Source organism: Seriola dumerili, unplaced genomic scaffold, assembly GCF_002260705.1.
Source record: "Seriola dumerili isolate Sdu_G_001 unplaced genomic scaffold, Sdu_1.0 BDQW01000149.1, whole genome shotgun sequence".
Classification (NCBI taxonomy): domain Eukaryota; kingdom Metazoa; phylum Chordata; class Actinopteri; order Carangiformes; family Carangidae; genus Seriola; species Seriola dumerili.
Window position 1 is genome coordinate 13167645 of NW_019174404.1, and position 19356 is coordinate 13187000.

General features: G+C 44.0%; 1 protein-coding gene across 9 annotated transcripts in view; it reads left to right on the forward strand.

Annotated features, from left to right (window-relative positions):
• The window catches only part of LOC111225588 (steroid hormone receptor ERR2), a 44548-nt gene extending 27994 nt beyond the window's left edge, over window positions 1–16554 (forward strand). For all 9 annotated transcript variants that reach the window (XM_022750557.1, XM_022750558.1, XM_022750560.1 and 6 more), the window contains 4 exons: window positions 2716–2826; window positions 3382–3543; window positions 12638–12907; window positions 16118–16554. In XM_022750557.1, the coding sequence (XP_022606278.1) occupies window positions 2716–2826; window positions 3382–3543; window positions 12638–12907; window positions 16118–16362 (788 nt within the window). In that variant the 3' untranslated portion in view covers window positions 16363–16554. The remainder of the gene's footprint in view (window positions 1–2715; window positions 2827–3381; window positions 3544–12637; window positions 12908–16117) is intronic.
• The last annotated feature ends 2802 nt before the right edge of the window (window positions 16555–19356 follow it).

The window sequence follows — 19356 nt, forward strand, 5'->3', positions numbered from 1 at the left end:
ACAAATGCCAGCCGCCTTGGCCAAAAGCCCTCTCCCCCAGCACCCTTCTTTGAAGAGATGATACCCGAGCTCACCCGCTGCTACCCTTGCTACACTGTGTAGTGGGCCATAAAACGGTGAGATGACTTTGAATGAAATGGTACTCAACTCTCTTCACACATTTATAACACACCTACTGTTTATTCTGGAAGAAGCACAACAGACCGGTCAGAGTCAGACCACTTAAAGCTTCGGGTGCCACCAAAGGGACATATGAACCTCACAAAGGCCCCTATAAAGTCCTGGACTTAGTGCCTGACAGCCTGAGTGAATGAATCCGTCTAGCTGCTCTTAATCACTCTCTCTTCCTCTCTGCCTGTGTCTGGCCCTGTTGGACAGTAAAATGAGACAGGTTAGTGCCAAGCTTTAATTCCTGTCAGCATCTGTTAATTATGGCCAGGACTGTTCTAATTAAAAGAGGCACCCATCTACCTTCATCGCTGGCTTTACACTGGCTGACACAGCCACATGACTCAACCGGCAGAGAGGATCATGAAGAGCAGAAACGCAGCCACCTGGCAGAGGCCGAGCTCATCGGGAGAGCCGGAAGAAACTGTAGAAAGTGGTGACATCAGGTTTGACAGTGAGAAACATTTTCCATGCCTACAGTAGTAACAGTACCTTCTCAGCTGAACTGGAAAGTTCTGAAGCACTTCAATCCAAGCAGCAAGTGCAGGCTGTTTGAAGACTGTTCTCAAAAAAAAATCTATTTCGTAGTATGATACACATAAAGAAGAAATTGTCATTGTGTGTGTGTGTGTGTGTGTGTGTGTGTGTGTGTGTGTGTGTGTGTGTGTGTGTGTGTGTGTGTGTGTGTGTGTGTGTGTGTGTGTGTATAAAGTACAGGTAGTTGCCATCGGATGGTTCCCCGGTGCTTGCTGGGAAGGATGAGGCTCTGTTGGGAATTGGGGGTAATTAGGTTAGTGGGTTGTCAGTGTCAGGAAATTGAAAGACAATCCTAATCAGATTTGTGTTTCTAGGGAATCAAATAATTTATATAAGCAGACAAAATCTCTATTCTACAGTTACATGATAGTACAGTTTACTGCCCCCCCTCCACACACACACACGCACACACACACACACTCACACTCCCCAATGTGCTCAGTTTGGGAGAGTTTGGCTGTGGCCATTTAAGATATTTTGCATGAATCCGCTGTAGAATTCCTCTTTGTTAAATAAAGCCACCGTTTCTAGCTAAGGACATGTGATTTTTTTCCGTTCCTTTTCCTCACCGAGCGACCTCCAATCACGGCGCATGGGTCACATCCAAACTCATCCTCTCCAAGAGCACTTGCTGATGGACAAATTGTATTAGGCTCATTTGCAGTGGCCATACAATGCCCAGGTTTGACACCGTCCTCCCTGTTATAAAGTGATGAAATCATCAAGGAAGTGCTCTGGCTGCTGGTGTTGTTCGCTCAGAGGACGTGGGAGGCTGACAAATTAACTCCTCCACCACCACAAGCATTTCATTGAGCCTTTTCTCCTCCACCCTTTTAGTATTAAATTTGTTTGGGAGGAGGGGTTACATTATGCATACAAGGTAAATTGAAGGGATTCTCCCTCTTGACAGGATGAAGATATCAGGGATATTTAGGCTGTATGGTGGCAGTGACACGCCAGTCCAAATATAGGTATATGCAGGATATAAATGTTTGCATACAATTACATTAAATAACCAAATACCTGCCCAGTGGTATCAAATAAATAGAACAGTGTAGATGAAATATTTTAACTATGTTGAAAATTAATAGAATAGAAAAGACATCCAAATGGAAACATTCTTATCAAATAATGAGATAATAAATAACTTATGTTATGATGAGGCTGGTTTGACATTTACAGTATCAGTGTGGAACCTGGCCCCCTAGGTGTGGCTGGGGGTGATAAGGCCTTAGTGCTACTGCAGTGAAAGAGGGGTGAAATAAGGGTCTTTTATGAGAAAGCAATACCTAGTTATCTATCTGCTATATGACAGTGGATGTTTTGTACAGTGTGTGTGGGACTATGTCTTTGCTTGTTGGCTGGTTAAGTTTCTTTTTCTGGATCCTGAAGAGAGCACACACCTGAGCTCGCTCTCTCTCTCTCTCTCTCTCTCTCTCTCTGACACACACATACACACGCTGCAAAGCAAAGAAGCATGTAGCTGGCAGCTAATTAGTATGCAGTCTGCCTCACCCCAAAAGCTAAATAATTAGAAGGCCAGTCTGTGAGATCATTGACCCTGCGTTAAATATTCATATGTTTAGACCTGCTCTGGGCTCAGCTGTGTCACAGTAGACCAGCCAGGCATGGACCACATATGGGAAAGCAGCCGTGCCTCTGACACATTCGCACACACACACACACACTAGAGTGCATGCTCACACACACAGACACACACACACTTATGCCCCTATGCAGCCCTTTTACAACGCTTACATACAAGCTAGAGACCAGTGCGAGTACTCACACCGCAGCTTTTATATATGATCTAATACAGAATATGTTCAGGTGTAATTTCTGATCTGATCACCGTCCTACATTCTGTATTAGATCTTGGTGTCTTTACTACTGTCTCACTCGCTGTATATGTAAAATTATTTATCAACTTTTTTTTGACCTAGTTCATTTTCATGTGTCAAGAAAATGACATTCTCTTCATTTCGTGTTCTCTTGTCGTTTCTAACCCAGGGGTTCGTCTGGACCGCGTGCGAGGGGGCAGACAGAAATACAAGCGGAGGCTGGACACAGAAAACAACCCGTACCTGGGCTTGACGCTCCCCCCTCCCACCAAAAAACCTCGTGAGTACTGCTCCGTCACTAGCCCATTGTCTCCCTCCTCCATCGCCCCTCCTCTGCCAGGCCAGCACGCAGGTAAAACTGAGGCAAAATTCTAGGCCAGACTCATGTTTCCCTGTCTCTCCCGTGTTTGAACAGTTGAGAGGTCATTGGTCAGAAATATAGGCCAGGTATTGTTCCGGTCAGAGCTGAATTATGATAAGTCTCTGAGCTGATGACCGATATTAAACAACGACAGAGTGCTCGAGGGTACGAGTGTCTCACAATTTCACGCATACATTTTTTTTCTCTCCTCTGGCATGCATTCTGTAGGGATAAGAGCTTTCAGTGCCTACATTTCGCTCGCACAAATTCAGGTTCCATCCATTAGTTTGCATAATGAGAAAGAGAAGGAAAGAAACAGTGAAAGTGAGGCCCCCATTGGTGTATAGGATCTTTCACCATTGTACAATTTTTATCAGTGCAGTGCATCTTTATGCTTCGCTGAGCTCTGCAGTGATATAACCTTTGACCTCTGCTTTGCTTTGACATCCCCCCTCCTTCCTCCTCTATCCTCAGTCACAAAGATAGTGTCTCACCTGTTGGTGGCGGAGCCGGAGAAGATCTATGCCATGCCTGACCCAACCATGCCGGAGAGTGACATCAAGGCTCTGACCACGCTGTGCGACCTAGCTGACCGCGAGCTAGTGGTCATCATCGGCTGGGCTAAACACATCCCAGGTATGAAACAATTATGTTTACCCCCTTCTCTTCTTTTCTAACCGTACTTGTCCTTTATGTTTATGTTTATCTCATTTTTTTTTTTTTTTTTTAACATCTTTCCCCACCTCCTGTCTCACACACACCCGAGACAGCATGCGCACGCTCGCACACAGACGTGTAGATAATTAATGACAGCGGCTCATACAGCCTCGGGGTGTGTGGAGGATGGGGGGGGGTGCAAAATGGACATAGCTGTGCAAGAAACAAATCAATAGAGTGCGTCTAAAATCCCTGCATTGAATGGAGAGGGGGAAACACGTATGTGCCAATATATGCTATAATCACCAGGGAGATTTAGAGCAAAGTTGGGCACCTGCCCAATCAAACAAGACATCATATCACACACACACACACACACACACATGCACACATGCACGCACACGAGCGTAAGCACACACACATATTGAATTATTGATGGGCATAATCATGTTTCTTCCTTGCCCCATAGACATTCTGATAGACGAGGTGTTAGGTTATAAGAGGCTGTTGAATTAAGGATACATAGCCTCACGTCAGCGGAGATTTTGCTTCCTTCAAGAGTTTTCCTCTGATTTTGACAGAGAACACATTGTTTAGCCGCTCTTTTTTTGCAACCGAGGCAGATTCTCCTTGATCTTGAGCTTGACCCCCATCACTCTATAACATTACTGTGCTGTAGGCACGGAGGGGTAACAAACTAAATGAATGTGTCCCTCAGCGGCACCTCCATAACCTCTTCTTCTCATCAGCATAACTTGGACAGGCACACAGCTGTCAGCATGCAGGAAATGTGCGACATCGCTACAGCACGGATGCATACACACACTGTCTGCCTCTCGCACGCACGCAAACATTCAAGTGTGTGCGCACTTAAGCGTCATATCAGTTAATTTAGAAGATAAATTTCAATCCCAATTCTGAGATTTAGAAGGTTCATTTATTTTGAGTAAAGTGAAGTGGACTCCAGCTGACCTCAGACAGGTGCATTTTGTTCTGAAAAGGTATTAGAGTACTTCTCAGAAGGAGGGGTATTAATCAGGTACAGATCTGATAGTAAGGAGATTAGAGATGGATATGCTCCCAGCCCCTGGCCTCAGCCTCGGCCCCTTACGCGTCTAAACTGTTTGGATCACTCCACACGGGCCCTGCATGGTCAGCAGACTGAGAGTTTAACCAAGGAGCTTACTCAGGACTAGATCACAACTGACCCGATAACACACTCTCATCGTTGTGACCCAAAAATTACACCAGCGTTGCACAGGTGCACGAAGATGGCAATATTTCCCCGTGCTGGCTGCTGAGTACAGACTGTGTGGACATGGAGGCAGCACATACTAAGACACAGACGTACAGATGCAGTAGAAAGAGTGTCTGTCATCCTCTTCATTTTACTGTGGAAAAAAAATCTGACGTCACTAAGTGACCTGAATTAGTTGTAATTAACATTTGTGTTACTCTGTTACTCTATACTCTGTAGCATTTGTGAGGACTTCTGATTTTTCTCCATAAGTCGTGCTCTTAACACACCATTTAGTATCCACCGGGTTTTGAAGGTTTTAACTGACTGTGCATCCTGAAGTGTGCGATCATTTTAATGTGTGTACACTCTAACTCGGATTTTATGTGTCATAGTGCTGAAGCATTGATAATCAGATTATACTAACACGTATTGTACAGTGGATAGATTCATAATGTTAATGGGATTTGCCCCACAGATTGCGGCTGAGGACTTGTCATTCCAAATGCGTCGATAATGATCATATAACCCAAAACCCGAGGCAGTAAGCCTGTTCCAACTGCGAGCGGTTACCTGGAACTGAACGGTTGCGCTAACCAGCGAGCAGCAACGATCAGCAACATGATGGAATTTATGTAGATTATTCTGATCCGCGTCTGTATAAACACACACACACTCATACTTGTGCTTTAGTTTTATATTTGGTCACTTTCTAACTTTTATACTAAAATCACACACACTCTTTTTAGATTAAAAAGACACTGACAGAATAAAGACTTCCACTTCAGCCGAGTGCTTGGTTTGTGTCGGTCCCTTTGGTGGTGTCTGTATTAGGACAGTGGGTGTCCTCTGGCCATGAAATGGCTGCATAATTGAGTTGTACATGGCTGAACCTGATCAGAGACGGTTCACTGGTTGAGCGAGACTCCATGCACTAACACTCCATGCACCGACGGTACCCCAGGGCAGCCTACCATGCTCCGCTCCTACCATATTTCTCCCTCCATCCTCTCTGGGACAAGAAAGGCATGGGGGGGGGAAAACTGCTGATTGCGTTCTGATAGATTTTTGCAGCCGTAGGCAATGGAATTAAAAAGATTAACAGTTCATTATGAAGTAGACCACATTGATTAGGCCATTGACAGATGGGCCAATAACTAAAGTCCAAATGTAACAGTTTAAATGTCACGAAAATGGGCACTTACCTTCTCCCAATTGATTTTTAAATTTCCCCTATTCTCAGCTAACATTTAAAAATGCGTTTGAAAAGTGGCATAATGTGGAGTAGAGTGGCCCTATTGAGTTTTAATTGGAGGGCGATAGGAGGATATCAAAGCTCTATCATTAGTGTAGATGGTATCTTTGCCTTACAGGGTCCAATGTCAACTTTGTCATCTCGGCTCTGTTGAGCTTTCCATGAAAGGTCAGTTTGCAGACATGAAGTCCTTTTTGGGTTTTACAGTTTTTTTCCCCCCATCATTTTAAATGAAATAAGAACGCAGTTAATCAATTAGATCAGGTGCACTTGTTACCTTAGTTTAATGAGGTAGACATTTGAAGGCTGGTGTCACATATCAAGAGCCTTTTCACAGGTTTGCCATTGCCAGACCGCAGCCTTGCCCTCATTCTGAATCTGCCTTTGATTAATTGATAATCACTGCGGAGCTTTTGGACACTAGTGTCACTGCTCCAAATAGCACCATGAAGCAGAGTCTAACACGGCTGTTGCCTGAGGGGGGGCAGGGTCATTAGGAGCAGTGTTAGGGGGATGCTGACAGATGGCTTGTTGCTCCTAAGGTGCTAACAACCTTTGACACACATAGCCGTCCACTGTCCACCCCTCTGGCCCCCTTCCATCCCATAAAGCTGCATTTCACTCTGTCCAAGAGGTTTAGGGAGGAACAAAGTATACTGACAGCTCCAGTGCACTACAGCCTGTTTACCACCTTGACACTGTTGCCTTCTTCAGGAGTGACAGAATACTAGTTTGACTACTGTAGCCCTATGCCACCCTGCATCCCTTCCCACCCGCAGTGGGAATGTCATGTGTTCATATGTAAAAACTGCCACGCATGCTGCTTATTCAAGAGGTGCTCGTTTGTTTGGTGTTTGCCAGCTCCCATCCCAGCGTCCTAGGCCCCGGTGTTTTCAGCTGGGAATTTCTCTGAAGGGTGAGGGGCCGGGCAAACATTGACACTTTGCTGCTGCTGCTGCTGCTGCTTTGCTCCCACACAATAAAACATATTTTTGCTCTGGCATGTCACCGCAAGAATGTAAAATATTTAAACAACACTGGAATTTATACTCTGTATGTGAAGATCATTTTTTTGTGTACAATGTTAAGAAATTAATTTCCTCCACAGTTGTGATTCTAACATCCTTCTCGTGTGTTACTGCATTTTATTTTGGTATTAGATTCAGATCAGATTAATCTAATGAAACAGGCTTGTTGTTGCATTGTTCTATTCATTACTGGTGTTTTGGGAATATTCATCATCTGCGCGTTATTGGATTCCAGCTCATCAGCTCTGCAATTGACAGACAGCCGCCTGCCGCGTTAGTTGTTAGCATGGAGGCAGCGATGTTAAAAAGAGATCACACCTCTTGTATGTTGTCGTGTTTGTGTCAGCTCAGCCCTCCACCATAATCACCCACCCACCCACCTATCAGCCCACCCTCCTCCAGCCCCCTCTGGGCTCCTGTTTTCTCTTTGCCATTAAATTGTGAAATCTACTTACTGTGTTGCCAGCCTGATCCCACTCAAGCTGCGTAATCTCCTTGTAATAGAGTGTGAATACTGCCCGGCAATAAATCAGCACCTCATCAGTGCACTTTATTAAATATAGACACCAACAGACAGCTCTTAGTATATTCAATTTACCCTCTGACGTAGGCTTCAACACAGGAGATAAAGATAGATTGAACAATCAGGTGGATGCTGAGGCCTGAACCCAGGCAGGAGAGCGGGAGGAAGGTGGAAAAGCTGCAGGGAGATTGAGATGGGGGCGTATCGGAGGCAGACAGGCAGTCAGGAGTAAGCAGGGCCAGGGAAGGGGCCATTTGCCAGGCAGGGTGGGGGAGGGTTTTGTTTAGTTACCGTGACACATGAGCAGGTACATCCAGCATCACGGTTATGTGTGCGCACTGTACATATTGTCACAAAGTTGACTCTGTAGAAAATGTCTATGATTTTCTGAAACTGCATCATCTGTGTAGAATTCTCTATAATATCTGATGTAAATTGTTCTGTAGGAAATCTTTTATGCTGATGTGGCTTTAAGTGATCGTCAGCAGAGCGCCATCCCTCATTAAGCAATGTTGCTTGATGGCAGCAGAGATAAATTATGTGTAATTATGGCAATGATTAAAGCCTGATTCGTCCTGGTCTTTGCGACTAAACAGAGATATGTAACCGTCAGTATTGGGCAGTGGGACCCTGGGGAGGGCTAAAGACTTCCTTGCTGGGGTCAGGAGGTCATAAGGTGCAGATTAAAACAAGGGGATTACTGTATTTGACGTTCTTCAACCTCATAATGTTCACAGGCTACTGGTCAAATCGCCCATTCCCCCGCTACTTACAACGGGATAATGTGCTGGTTATGACGTTGAAAGAAGGCAGATAGTGAAAGTGAACTCTGGAGCTGAAAAATATAAATAAATACATTTTCAGCCATCAAGCCCTTCCTCACAGAGTCAGTTTAGTTTGTATTGAAATGATTTTGTCCGATATAAAAACAGCCTTTGTTTCATCAAGTCAGTGTCCAGGGAAAGCTCGCAGCAAACTGAGCTGTTTGTGTTGTACATGTGGCTGGACTTCAGGTCAAATTATTTATGTCAAGCGCAGCAATTTATTACCAAGCTGCTATTGATTGGGTCCTCCTGATGCTGTCATGTAAATTCAAGAAGAATCATGGTCGGCAGCTGCACGTTACACAGACACACACACACACACACACAGAAAACCAAACAAACGAGCTTGTGATCACGCACACACACACACCATTATGAAGCTGCTCTAAATTGCCATTCATTCCTGTACTGGTTATACATCTTACACTGTAGTGTGTCACTCTGCCAGATCAGAGGAATCTATACAAATCAAAGGTGCATACTTTTTTTTTTCTTGCCCTCTTTTTAAAGCGCTATCTAAAATAAAAAAAGCTTTGATATAGAATAAGCTTATGGCAGCATGATCATTCAGTTCAGTTTGAGGTTAGAAAAAAAGACGTGCTGAACCTCTGGGGTCCTGTTAGGGGGAGTTTTACTCCAACTGGAGCCCGGAGAGCACTTGACTTGGCTGAGGTGAGATTGCCTCTGGGCAGAAGTCTTCGGGGCCCGCTTGTCCTTCTGATAGCTGGCCATGATAGATCAGCCCCTGTCCAGCCAGAATTACTCTCTTTCCTCTTTCTATCTCTCTCTTCCTTCTCCCCTCATTCTCCAGCCCCCTTTCGCTCTCTTTCTCTTATCTCCCTCCTCTTTGGCCCATATCTTCTCCTCTCTTTTATCCTCCATTTCTCTCCCTCTCTCTCTCTTTCTCTCTTGCCATTTTTTCCCCTTCTCTCTCCCTCCCTCTGTCTGCTCTGTTGTCTGATTGAGGGTGAGTTACGAGGGGGCTGCAGCTGGAGGGGGCCACCGTGCCTCGTAATTACATCTCTTTTTATTACCCGTGCTAATGGCCCTCGGGGAGAGGGAAACAATAATAAATTAATAGAATATGAACTCCAGCTCAACAGAAATCTCCAGCATTTCATTTTGGACCGTCCTGTGCTCTGGCAGATGAAACGGTGTGCTGATTAATCTCTATGAGGGGTTTGAAGCAGCCGTCTGCGGGTTTGGGCTGCCCCCTCCTGCCAACAGCCGAGGGCTTTTGGGGAGATAAAGGAAGAGATGATGGTTTTGGCTTCTGTTGTTGGTCTTTAGTGGTCTTGTTTTCACCCTTTGAGCTATGAATGATGGTGCACTGATGCAGTCAGTGGTCAGTTGGGCTCTGTAGTGCTGATTCTCTGTCATCTATATTTATTTTTGTTCTTCTACCTAGATTGAACTGAATTTCAGTGATGCTCATGCAGGATCAAATATGTCACATCTGGGAATTTCGAGAGTGAAAATCCCTTTTTAAAAAATAAATGTACGATTCCTATAGAAGCGGAGTGCTTAAGTCAAAGTAAACAAAGAAAAACTCTGCATTGTTATTATCTCTGTGACAAAGACTTTCAGACAGATATCGGTGCACTCAGCAGTGGAGTGGAAAAGGCCCTTCAAGTGCGCAGACAGGCCTCTCTGATTTGGTCAATATTGTGTCATGTTTGGTCAAACCCCACCAAGGCAGTGGGCTGGAAATGAAGATGTAAATATTGATATTTCATTAGAGCAAATCACCCACTCCGACGGCACTTAACCGGGCCACCTTCAGAGTGTGGCGGCCGGAGCGCCGTGTGACCTGCGGAGTCGGGAAGTCACTTCATTACTCGATTAAATTGAGTGGAAAAAGGCGAGGCAACGACACGAGATCCCATTTGGAGCGATAATTTAGGCCCTGAAGAGAGGGGATGGAGCAGGGGAAAAACACCACCTCTCCATCTCACAACACTGGATTAAATTCAAGGACTTTTAGCGTCAAAGGTAATTGTAGGCTGCTGGGCTGCATGTGTGCATATGGCTGAGAGGTGTCTGCTGTATCAGAACAACTCTAAAGCCTCTCCAGCAAGCCCTGAACAAGGCCTTCACACGGGCTGTCACATTGGGAGCAGCGCTTTAGTTCCGCTTCAGTCCTCCTTGGCATTAAAAGGCTAGACAAAGCCTTGCCTGTGATTGTGATGCCAACCTGATGCGGCAATCAAGACCGCGTCCATGCTTGCATGACAATTTCCCTCCGGCCAGTCCACATTCTGTCCAACTTAATGGCCACGTATGCAGACAAGGAAATAACACAACAGAAGATTTTAAGACGCCATCTGGATACGTGTAATGGCACAGGCCTTTACAAAATATGGCTTATTGCCTCCTTTGATAATAGTTAAGTCTTTTGAGTGCTTTTGGCAGTTTGCTTTGTTGGGTCTAATTTGGGCTCTTCAGACCTCTGACCAGTCCAGTCGGGCACCAGCACCTTTCTGTTAGCACTCTATTCTACTGACTATTGATTCCCCTTCAAAATGTGAAGGCCCTCACATTCTGATCACAATCTGTTAATTAATGTATCCTCCAGCTCTTCCCCTGCAGTGGTCATCACCACGATAAGGGAAATTGAACACTCAGGTACTACTCTCACTGGCTCTTCTTTTCTCTCTGCCTGTCTCTCTCTCTGTCTCTCTCTCTCTCTCTCTCTCTCTCTCTCTCTCTCTCTCTCTCTCTCTCTCTCTCTCTGTCCTGTTTCTTTTTCACTTTCTCTCAAGCTTCCTCATCGTGTCTCTTATTCTCCTCAACCTGCACATGTGTGTATGTTTGTGTGTGTGTGTTCATGGTGTCCTGGCAGGAGGAGATAAACATCAGGCTGGTGCCTGCACCCCAGTGAGATCATTTATATTTAAGAGAAAACGTGGGGCGTTTGTGTTACGAGCGCCCTGGTCAATACTGTAATCTATCGCCTCTTAATCACGCAATGGCAGGTAGCGTGGCAACACCAAACTTGTGAAAGCAATCATATTAATCAGGGGCGGAGCTGAAGAGCCTAATATGCTGTCAGAACGGGGCGCCTGCAGGCACACTGTGCAGGGGGAGGGTAGGTGGGAGAGAGTTGTGTGGGTGTGTGTGTGTGTGTGGGGGGGGGTCATGCAGTTTATTGACAGCTGAAGGGGAGTACGAAGGGAAAAGGGATGAGATAGCTATCTGGCTATCTGCCCCTCACTCTCTCTTCTTTTCTCTTTTTGCCTTTACCCTCTTTAATTTGTTTGAATTTCTCACAGCTCATCTTTGGGGGATCTAGCAGTTTGTTTTATTTAATGTTCTATTCTGAGCACATGTAGAGGTGTTGAAGGGGAAATGACAGCGGTTTGATGCGCCTGAGCCAATTTCAGCTCATCCAGCTGCTGTTGGGGCCCTAGGTTTTAAGCAGGTCTTCAGGCTGGGCTTGAACCACGTGACCCCATAGTGTGTGTGTGTGTGTGTGTGTGTGTGTGTGTGTGTGTGTGTGTGTGTGTGTGTGTGTGTGTGTGCTTTTATGTGTATGGATTTATGTGCATATGTATAGGTGTCATGATCCGCATGTGTGTCTGTATGTTTTCCTGGTTGACACGTTTGTGTATCTACACAGGTCCCTGTGTGTGTGTGTGTGTGTGTGTGTGTGTGTGTGTGTGTGTGTGTTTGTGTTTGTGTGTGTGTGTGTCCCCTCATCACCTCCTCCCGCTACACGGTGCATGTCATGTCCTCAACCCCTCCAATGAGAATGTGTCTCGGTGCTAATCCCCCTCACACCAATACAAGTGTGACAGGATACAAGGGGTAACCACATGGCTTTGTGTATCCCAGACCTTTGCACCGATTTACTGTCCTCACTTACAGTAAAGCCCACTCTAGTGCTCTGACACAGGCTTCAAAGAGGACCTTCCACTGTGCATTTAAAATTAAACACCTCTTGCTAACATGTGCCTCAGCATGTACTCCAGGCTACCAGGGCTCGACAAGTCATGTTTGGTTTACTGATCAACCTAAAGTGCTGTTTGTTTTTCTTTTCAGTTACTTTCAGATGTTCTCTTTGACTTCTGTATGAATCATGGGACAAATATGCTTTTTTTTTTTTTGATGTCGACAGAAATGCATAAACACGGACTCGCTCCATTTATTTTGACATTATCATGTTTTCGTCCCGTCCTCATACAGTGCCCCCCTCTGTCTTTCCAGGCTTTTCTACTCTCTCACTGGGAGACCAGATGAGTCTACTGCAGAGCGCCTGGATGGAGATCCTCATCCTCAGCATTGTGTTCCGCTCGCTGCCATACGAGGACGAGCTGGTGTATGCTGAGGACTACATCATGGACGAGGAGCACTCGCGGCTGACGGGCCTGCTCGACCTCTACGTGTCCATCCTGCAGCTGGTTCGCAAATACAAGAAGCTCAAAGTGGAGAAGGAGGAGTTTGTCACCCTCAAGGCCATTGCTCTCGCCAACTCAGGTGGGAATGCTTGCAGCACACTGACACATCATAAATGACAGGTGTCATGACTTTTGATCTGAGCTCATTTTATGTGAACTTTATTTAAGACTAAAAAAATAACCAAAAATAATTTTAGGTGAGTAGATTGTGATGCCAGCCAAAAAATTTAATAATCTATTCCATGAAATCATTTTTAAAATTCAGAATTATTTTAAACATTTTAGTATTGTATAATAACGACATAAAAATTGTACTAATAATATAAAAACATAGGAAATAAAACTGTAAGTGTAATTCAGCAAACCTCTTCTTAACCAAACGTAAATAATTGATTTAAACAATATATAACTTTAACTTTTAGAGGCACAAACCTGTCATTTGTTTGGAATACATATACTAACTTTTTGTTGATTTACTTTGCTAAATGTTATAATAATAGCATAATTAATAATAACATAATAATAACAACATAATTTTGATTTACATTTATTTTAAAATGACTCAGTACCACTATATTTCTCAGATAAATTCTAAATGATCAGACATAATAAATTAGATGTCTTATTAACTTTATATAACATATAATTATATCATATCACATAAAATTGTTGAAACTTTAACATATTTTGTAGATTTTTTTTTTTCACAATAAATTCAGTCCAAAATAAAATGCACTCGTGACCTAAAACCGACCAACTGGGAAAAGAATTAAGTTTGTTTATATACTCTAACAACAAATTAAAATTCACAGAATATGTGAAAAATCCACTCACAAACTAACTTTGTCAAAAGTCAATACTGTAGACAAACATGTTACTGAGACATTCTTCAGATTTATTATTCACTCAGAAAATTTCATTTTTTTTCCTAGATAGATGCTGTAATATCCAGAAACAGCAAGGTGTTGTCTAACACGGTTTCAGAAATGACATTTCTTAGTTTTTCAGGAGTTTCTCAGTGTAACCTTTAGTTTGGAGCATGAGATGGAGAGATGGAGAGTAGATAAGGGCAGTGCACGAGAAAGAGGGATAGAGCAGTGAGCTTTTTTAATTGAACACCTTCCATGTTGTGGTATTTCTCCAGCACTCCCCTCTCTTTCTCTATCTCCATAACAGTAGCTGCAGGGCACAGCAGCCACGGGAGATAAATTTAGCATTTCATTAGGAGCACAGGGGCTGTCAATAAAATGTGTTAAGTCGAATGGAATGAGTATCAGGGAGTGATAGGCCTCGTTTGTTCCAATGCGAAGATGGCACGCTACTATTGACAGGGTCCTTTTGAGGAGGCAGGACCTGTCCCGCTCTGATCAATGCACGCCTGGGTCACCGGGCCGCTTTCCCTTGTTTTGTCCGGGGCTGAAAAATGAAAATGCTGATGGTGGGGCTTTGCTTTCAGACAACAGAGCTGTGGTAGGGAGGTGGGGTGTGGGAGAGAGGAGAGATGGGGGTCGTGGAGAGAAGGGAAGGAGGAGGAGGTGGAGGGGTGTCTGGAACGTTAGAACAAGGTCTCTGGGAGATCACTCTCCCGGGAGCCCCTCTGTCTGACAGCTGTGAAAATTCATAGCGATTGATTTTGTAATTAGCAGTTTATCAATCGGATCGACGTGGGCTCACTGATGGATTGCGAGGAAATTGTTTCTTCAAAGTTGTTTTTTTAAGTCTACCCCTCCTCCAAGGACTACAAGCAGTGTGCTCACTGTCTCCTGCCCTCTTTTCCTTCCCATCTATTGAGATGTCTCTATCTCTCTTTTTATTTTCTCCTCTTTTTTTCCCCTGTCACTGCAAAACATTTCATTTTAGTACAAAATGTGTGTGTGTTTGCAAGTGCGAAAAACCGAGCAAAATATTGGTTTGAGCTTGTTAAGTTGTGAAGTCAGCCTGCATGAAAAGAACAAGAGATAATTATGTCACACCATATCCTCTTCTGAGATTTTTTTTTTTTTTTTTTTTTTAGTCCTTTTGTTCTTTCTATCCTCCTCCTCTCACCTCCCTCCCACATTCACTTTACAAAACGACCTACTTCATTTTACCACTGTGGATTTGAAAACCGTCAGGGTGAGAAATGTCTCAAGGTCTTGGGAATACAGTTGTTCCAGTCAATGAATTTGGGGCGAAGTCTGAAATCTGTTTTGCCTTTTATTGTCCCGTGTGGTAAAATATGCACCGCCAAGGTGAGACGAGTCAGGCAGCCAATGACATGCCGCCTCCAGAGCGCCAGACACCGGTTAACCAGTGTGAGAAAGCGCAACCCCGGCCCGTCCCTGAGAGAGGCCCGGGAGATGGAAGCAGAGGCAGAGAAAGGCGAGAATGAGAGGGTGTGCTGTAACATAATGTACAGTAGGATCAGTAAAAAACGGTGGCACTGTAGCGAAGCGTTATAGGAGCAGGATGCCAGACTGAAACTGTAGCCTGCTCTAAAACTGGCCAGAGGTGAGAGAGAGATTTGGGCAGACTAAAGCTGAGAGAGAGTCACAGTGTTTATTGTTCACTCTACAAAATAGGAAGCAAAATCTTGTTTTAAATACAGATAAATAATATAAAAATTCAATGGGGATTTTTTTTAATTTGCCAGTTTTTCACTCTGATTTTTGTTTTTGCATCGAGCAGTAAAATAAACCCATTCGTGTTTGTTTTTCTCCTCCTCTGTGATGGTCAGAAACTCCTCTGAGGGAGTAGGAAGGAAATTAACTGAAAGGAAGTGTTGTATTCATCTCAGGCTTGTTTACGCCGTCCAATTCTCTAATGGAGCCCCCCTTTTTTTTTTTTCTTTTTTTTTTTTTTCGAAAACAGTCTGTGCTTTGGAACAGAGAGGTGTTTAATGTGTACTTACTCAGCAGAGATCGGGTGCTATTCATGCCATTGTTACTGGAGGATAACATTGATTTTCAGTCTCGCTGGTCAAGGGCCGTATGAATATCCTTCCCAGTCCACCAAAGAGTAAATATATAAATAAATAAAGTAAAGCAGATGTTCTTTTTTTATGATCTATTCTTTATCTTGTCAGGGTGTGAGTTATATCTATAATGTGTTCCCTACCTTGCTGCTACTGACAGAGCAGTAAAGATCAATCATGAGATTTAATTTTGTTTTAGAAAAATCCATTTCCCATCACTCCTGTTATATTACCAGTGTCTCAAAGTGCAAACTACATTTCTTACAAGTTGCTTTTTTTCCTTTTCAAATTTGAAAATCCATCAATCTTCATGCTCCTTTCTGTGCTTTCGTCCAGACTCCATGCACATAGAGGACATGGAGGCGGTCCAGAAGCTTCAGGACGCGCTCCATGAGGCCCTGCAGGACTACGAGAGCAGCCAGCACCAGGAGGACCCACGGCGGGCGGGCAAGCTGCTCATGACCCTGCCGCTGCTGAGGCAGACGGCCACCAAGGCTGTGCAGCACTTTTACAGCATCAAGGTGCAGGGAAAAGTTCCCATGCACAAACTCTTCCTGGAGATGCTGGAGGCCAAGGTCTGATCGGAGGGTGGCTGATTGGCTACGGCAACAGAGGAGGGCTGCATTAGCGATACAGAAAGTGACTTGAACCAAGGCTGTGGGTACTCAGGAGAGGGAGACCCCCACTGACTGTACCAGGCAGGACAGAGACTCTCCTCTCTCACTCCCCCTCCTGGAACCCTGGGGCACTAAATAAAAAAGAACAAATGCAAAACTTGGTTATTAGTATAAATATAAAAATGATGCAGATTAATTTAAAATATATAAGAAATACTATGTACAGTAATAATTTTTTTGGTTTTTGTTAATTGTCAGTGGCCATGCTGTATATGAAGAAGGACCCCTCTGCCCCTCAGCATCTTCAGAATAAGTAGTTGCCAGTTCTTGATAGACAAGATAAAGAGGTTTCTTTTTCAGAGAACAAAAAAGTTCTTTAAATTTGTTCTGAAGACAGCAAAGGTGTCAACAACCATAAACAGACTCACTTGTCTCACAGTTGTGTTTTTGCCTGGACTCGACCAGGACGTGTATATATTTATTATTGGAAGACTGAGTGTACAGTTCAAAGTCTGGTGAACTTGGTGGCCATTTTCTCTTGTTCTCCTCCTGGTTAAAAAAAAATGAACTAAAATTGTTACCTAAATGTGAACTTTTATCAGTTTAAATGTCCTTGGATATACCTCTCCAGAGCAGTAAGCCGTGTGGTCTTTGTGGATCTGTCTCAGACTGGAAGATTTGCTGGTCCCACATTTAACTAAACTAGCATAGGCAGGTACAATATTCAGTCGTCTTATTCTGTAGTAACTCAGCAATAAAGGGAGCTGTGGGGAAGCTGGGCTTAACCTCCTATCTTTCATGTGCTTTTCAATACTGCTGTTGCTAAAAGACTGTGCCCGTGTATCTCAGTCCCACCAGTGGGATACACCACTGTACCACTGTTGCACACCAGTGTTTCTCCTCTCCTGTAGCGGTTTGTGTCAGTGCTGTTCGTGCAACCCATTGAAACCCAAATTTGGTCGTTGTTTAAGCCTGTGGAAATTGCCTCTTGGCATGCAAACAGATGACCTGATTCGGGCTAGGTGAAAGATGATTAGCGGGTTTGGTGTGGCAGTATCAAAGGATTTATGCCGAGTGGCAGAAGTCCAGGAGATTCCATGTTCAAACAATCAGAGGCCCATATGTCAACCACTCTATTTTGGGCCCCTTTAAGCCTGTGGCAGAGTCATCCCGCACACAGGGAGCAAGGTGCCCAGCATCTGCTCTCACCATTTTAGACACCTCCCATCTTTTAATAGCTGTGCCTGCATTTATAGAGCTTCAACCAAACGGAGGTAAATGGCAGGTGCAGAGCCAGAGCGGTGGCACTTCACACTGGGTTTATTTTTAACCCAGCAGGAGGTTGTTGTCTGCACGGCCTCCCTCCAGGAGTACAGTAGACACGTGGAACACTTCTTCTTGACCTCATGTTGACACAGTGGCCGGTGGAGAGTAACACCCTTCGCACTGGCCAGGAGGCAGGCAGGCATCTGTGAGGAGAGCTCGGGATGCCCAAGCATGCACATGTGAATAGCTATGCAAGAAACAAAGTGTCAGCATGCTCCAAAGGGTAACAGCAACCCAACAGTGTGTCAGTACAAGGTGTGATCTCTGGTGGGAGTAGGAGACCTCGGGCTCCCTTCTCCCTGTGTTTAGCTACATGTCCATTACGCCAGGTGTGAGTAATACTTTAGTCCAGTCCAGCAGAGCTGTGCCGCTCGTCTCCATGTGAGAGAGAATGTGTTGGAGGTGAATGCTTATACTACTGAGGGATTTTATGTGATGTGATAAATTGTGGCGCTGTCACAACAATATGATACTGTGATCAAAGGAATCCCTGACATTGCAGTAGGGTAGAGTTGCCGCCATGCTTGCGATATCAGTTGCTAGCACTGATCCAGCGGCCGGCATGCCTTTTTTTTACAGCAGCCTGAATGGCCGCGTAATGGAGGATGACTACCCACTCCAGCACCCAATCATCCCAACTTGAATTAGCCGCTGTCCACTCAACAAGCTCCACTGTAGACGGTGACAATATAACTTGAGTTATTTTACTGTTGTGCAATACAACAGGGACCAATTCTGACTGAAACCATGCTAAAAGCATGCTTTTACTTAGATTTGGGAGAATTTGTACACTATTAAGTAACACACAGTATTCTAAAGCCCTCTAATCAGAAACATGTATCCCGTATAGCAGAAGAGGATCTATATTTGATTTGCTTAAGTGACAAAAAGACTTTTGTGCTTGTTTCAATAAAATTGCTGTATAAATTAAAACTTTTGCAGAAACTCTTTACAACTAGAATTTTGTAGTGTCCCAAATGATCAGCCATAAGAATCATAATAACGGGAGTCCTCTCATCCTTTTTTCTTTTTACCTAGCAATGTGGCACTGTGTTAAGTAAAATATAACATGTCTTACATTACAAGCTGTGTCTAAGTGTGTAAATATATCAGCATCACTACAGTAGGTTGCCGAAATACCATTGAAAATAAAGTATGCAGCGCCCTGCTGACTACTACCTCATTATCATATTGTCAATATTTCTCTGATTTAACACTTTCTGCTCTTTATCATCTTCACATGTCTGTGACATACCTGAGCCATCCATTTTTTTTTTTTTTTTTTTTTTTAAATCAAAAACTCTTTCTCTCCCTCAGTGCTCCTGCCAAAATATTTGTAATTGTAGTTTCTGATCTCATCTTCCCATTCGTTCTTCATAGATCTGTTTGTAAAGGTAAAGCATGCTTCACGTCGACCACATGACTTGACCATCAGTGGGTGTGATTCCCCCCTTTTGGTTACTAAGCGGGTATGTGTTTTTATGAACATCAATGTGTCAGAATTGGTCCCTTGATGACAAATTGCAGACAGGGGCAGGTGACTGATTTCCTGCTTCTGTGCTATGAGTATTTATGGTGTGAAATATATCATTTGGCAATGGTGTACATTGATATCTCTGATCGTTGAATCAC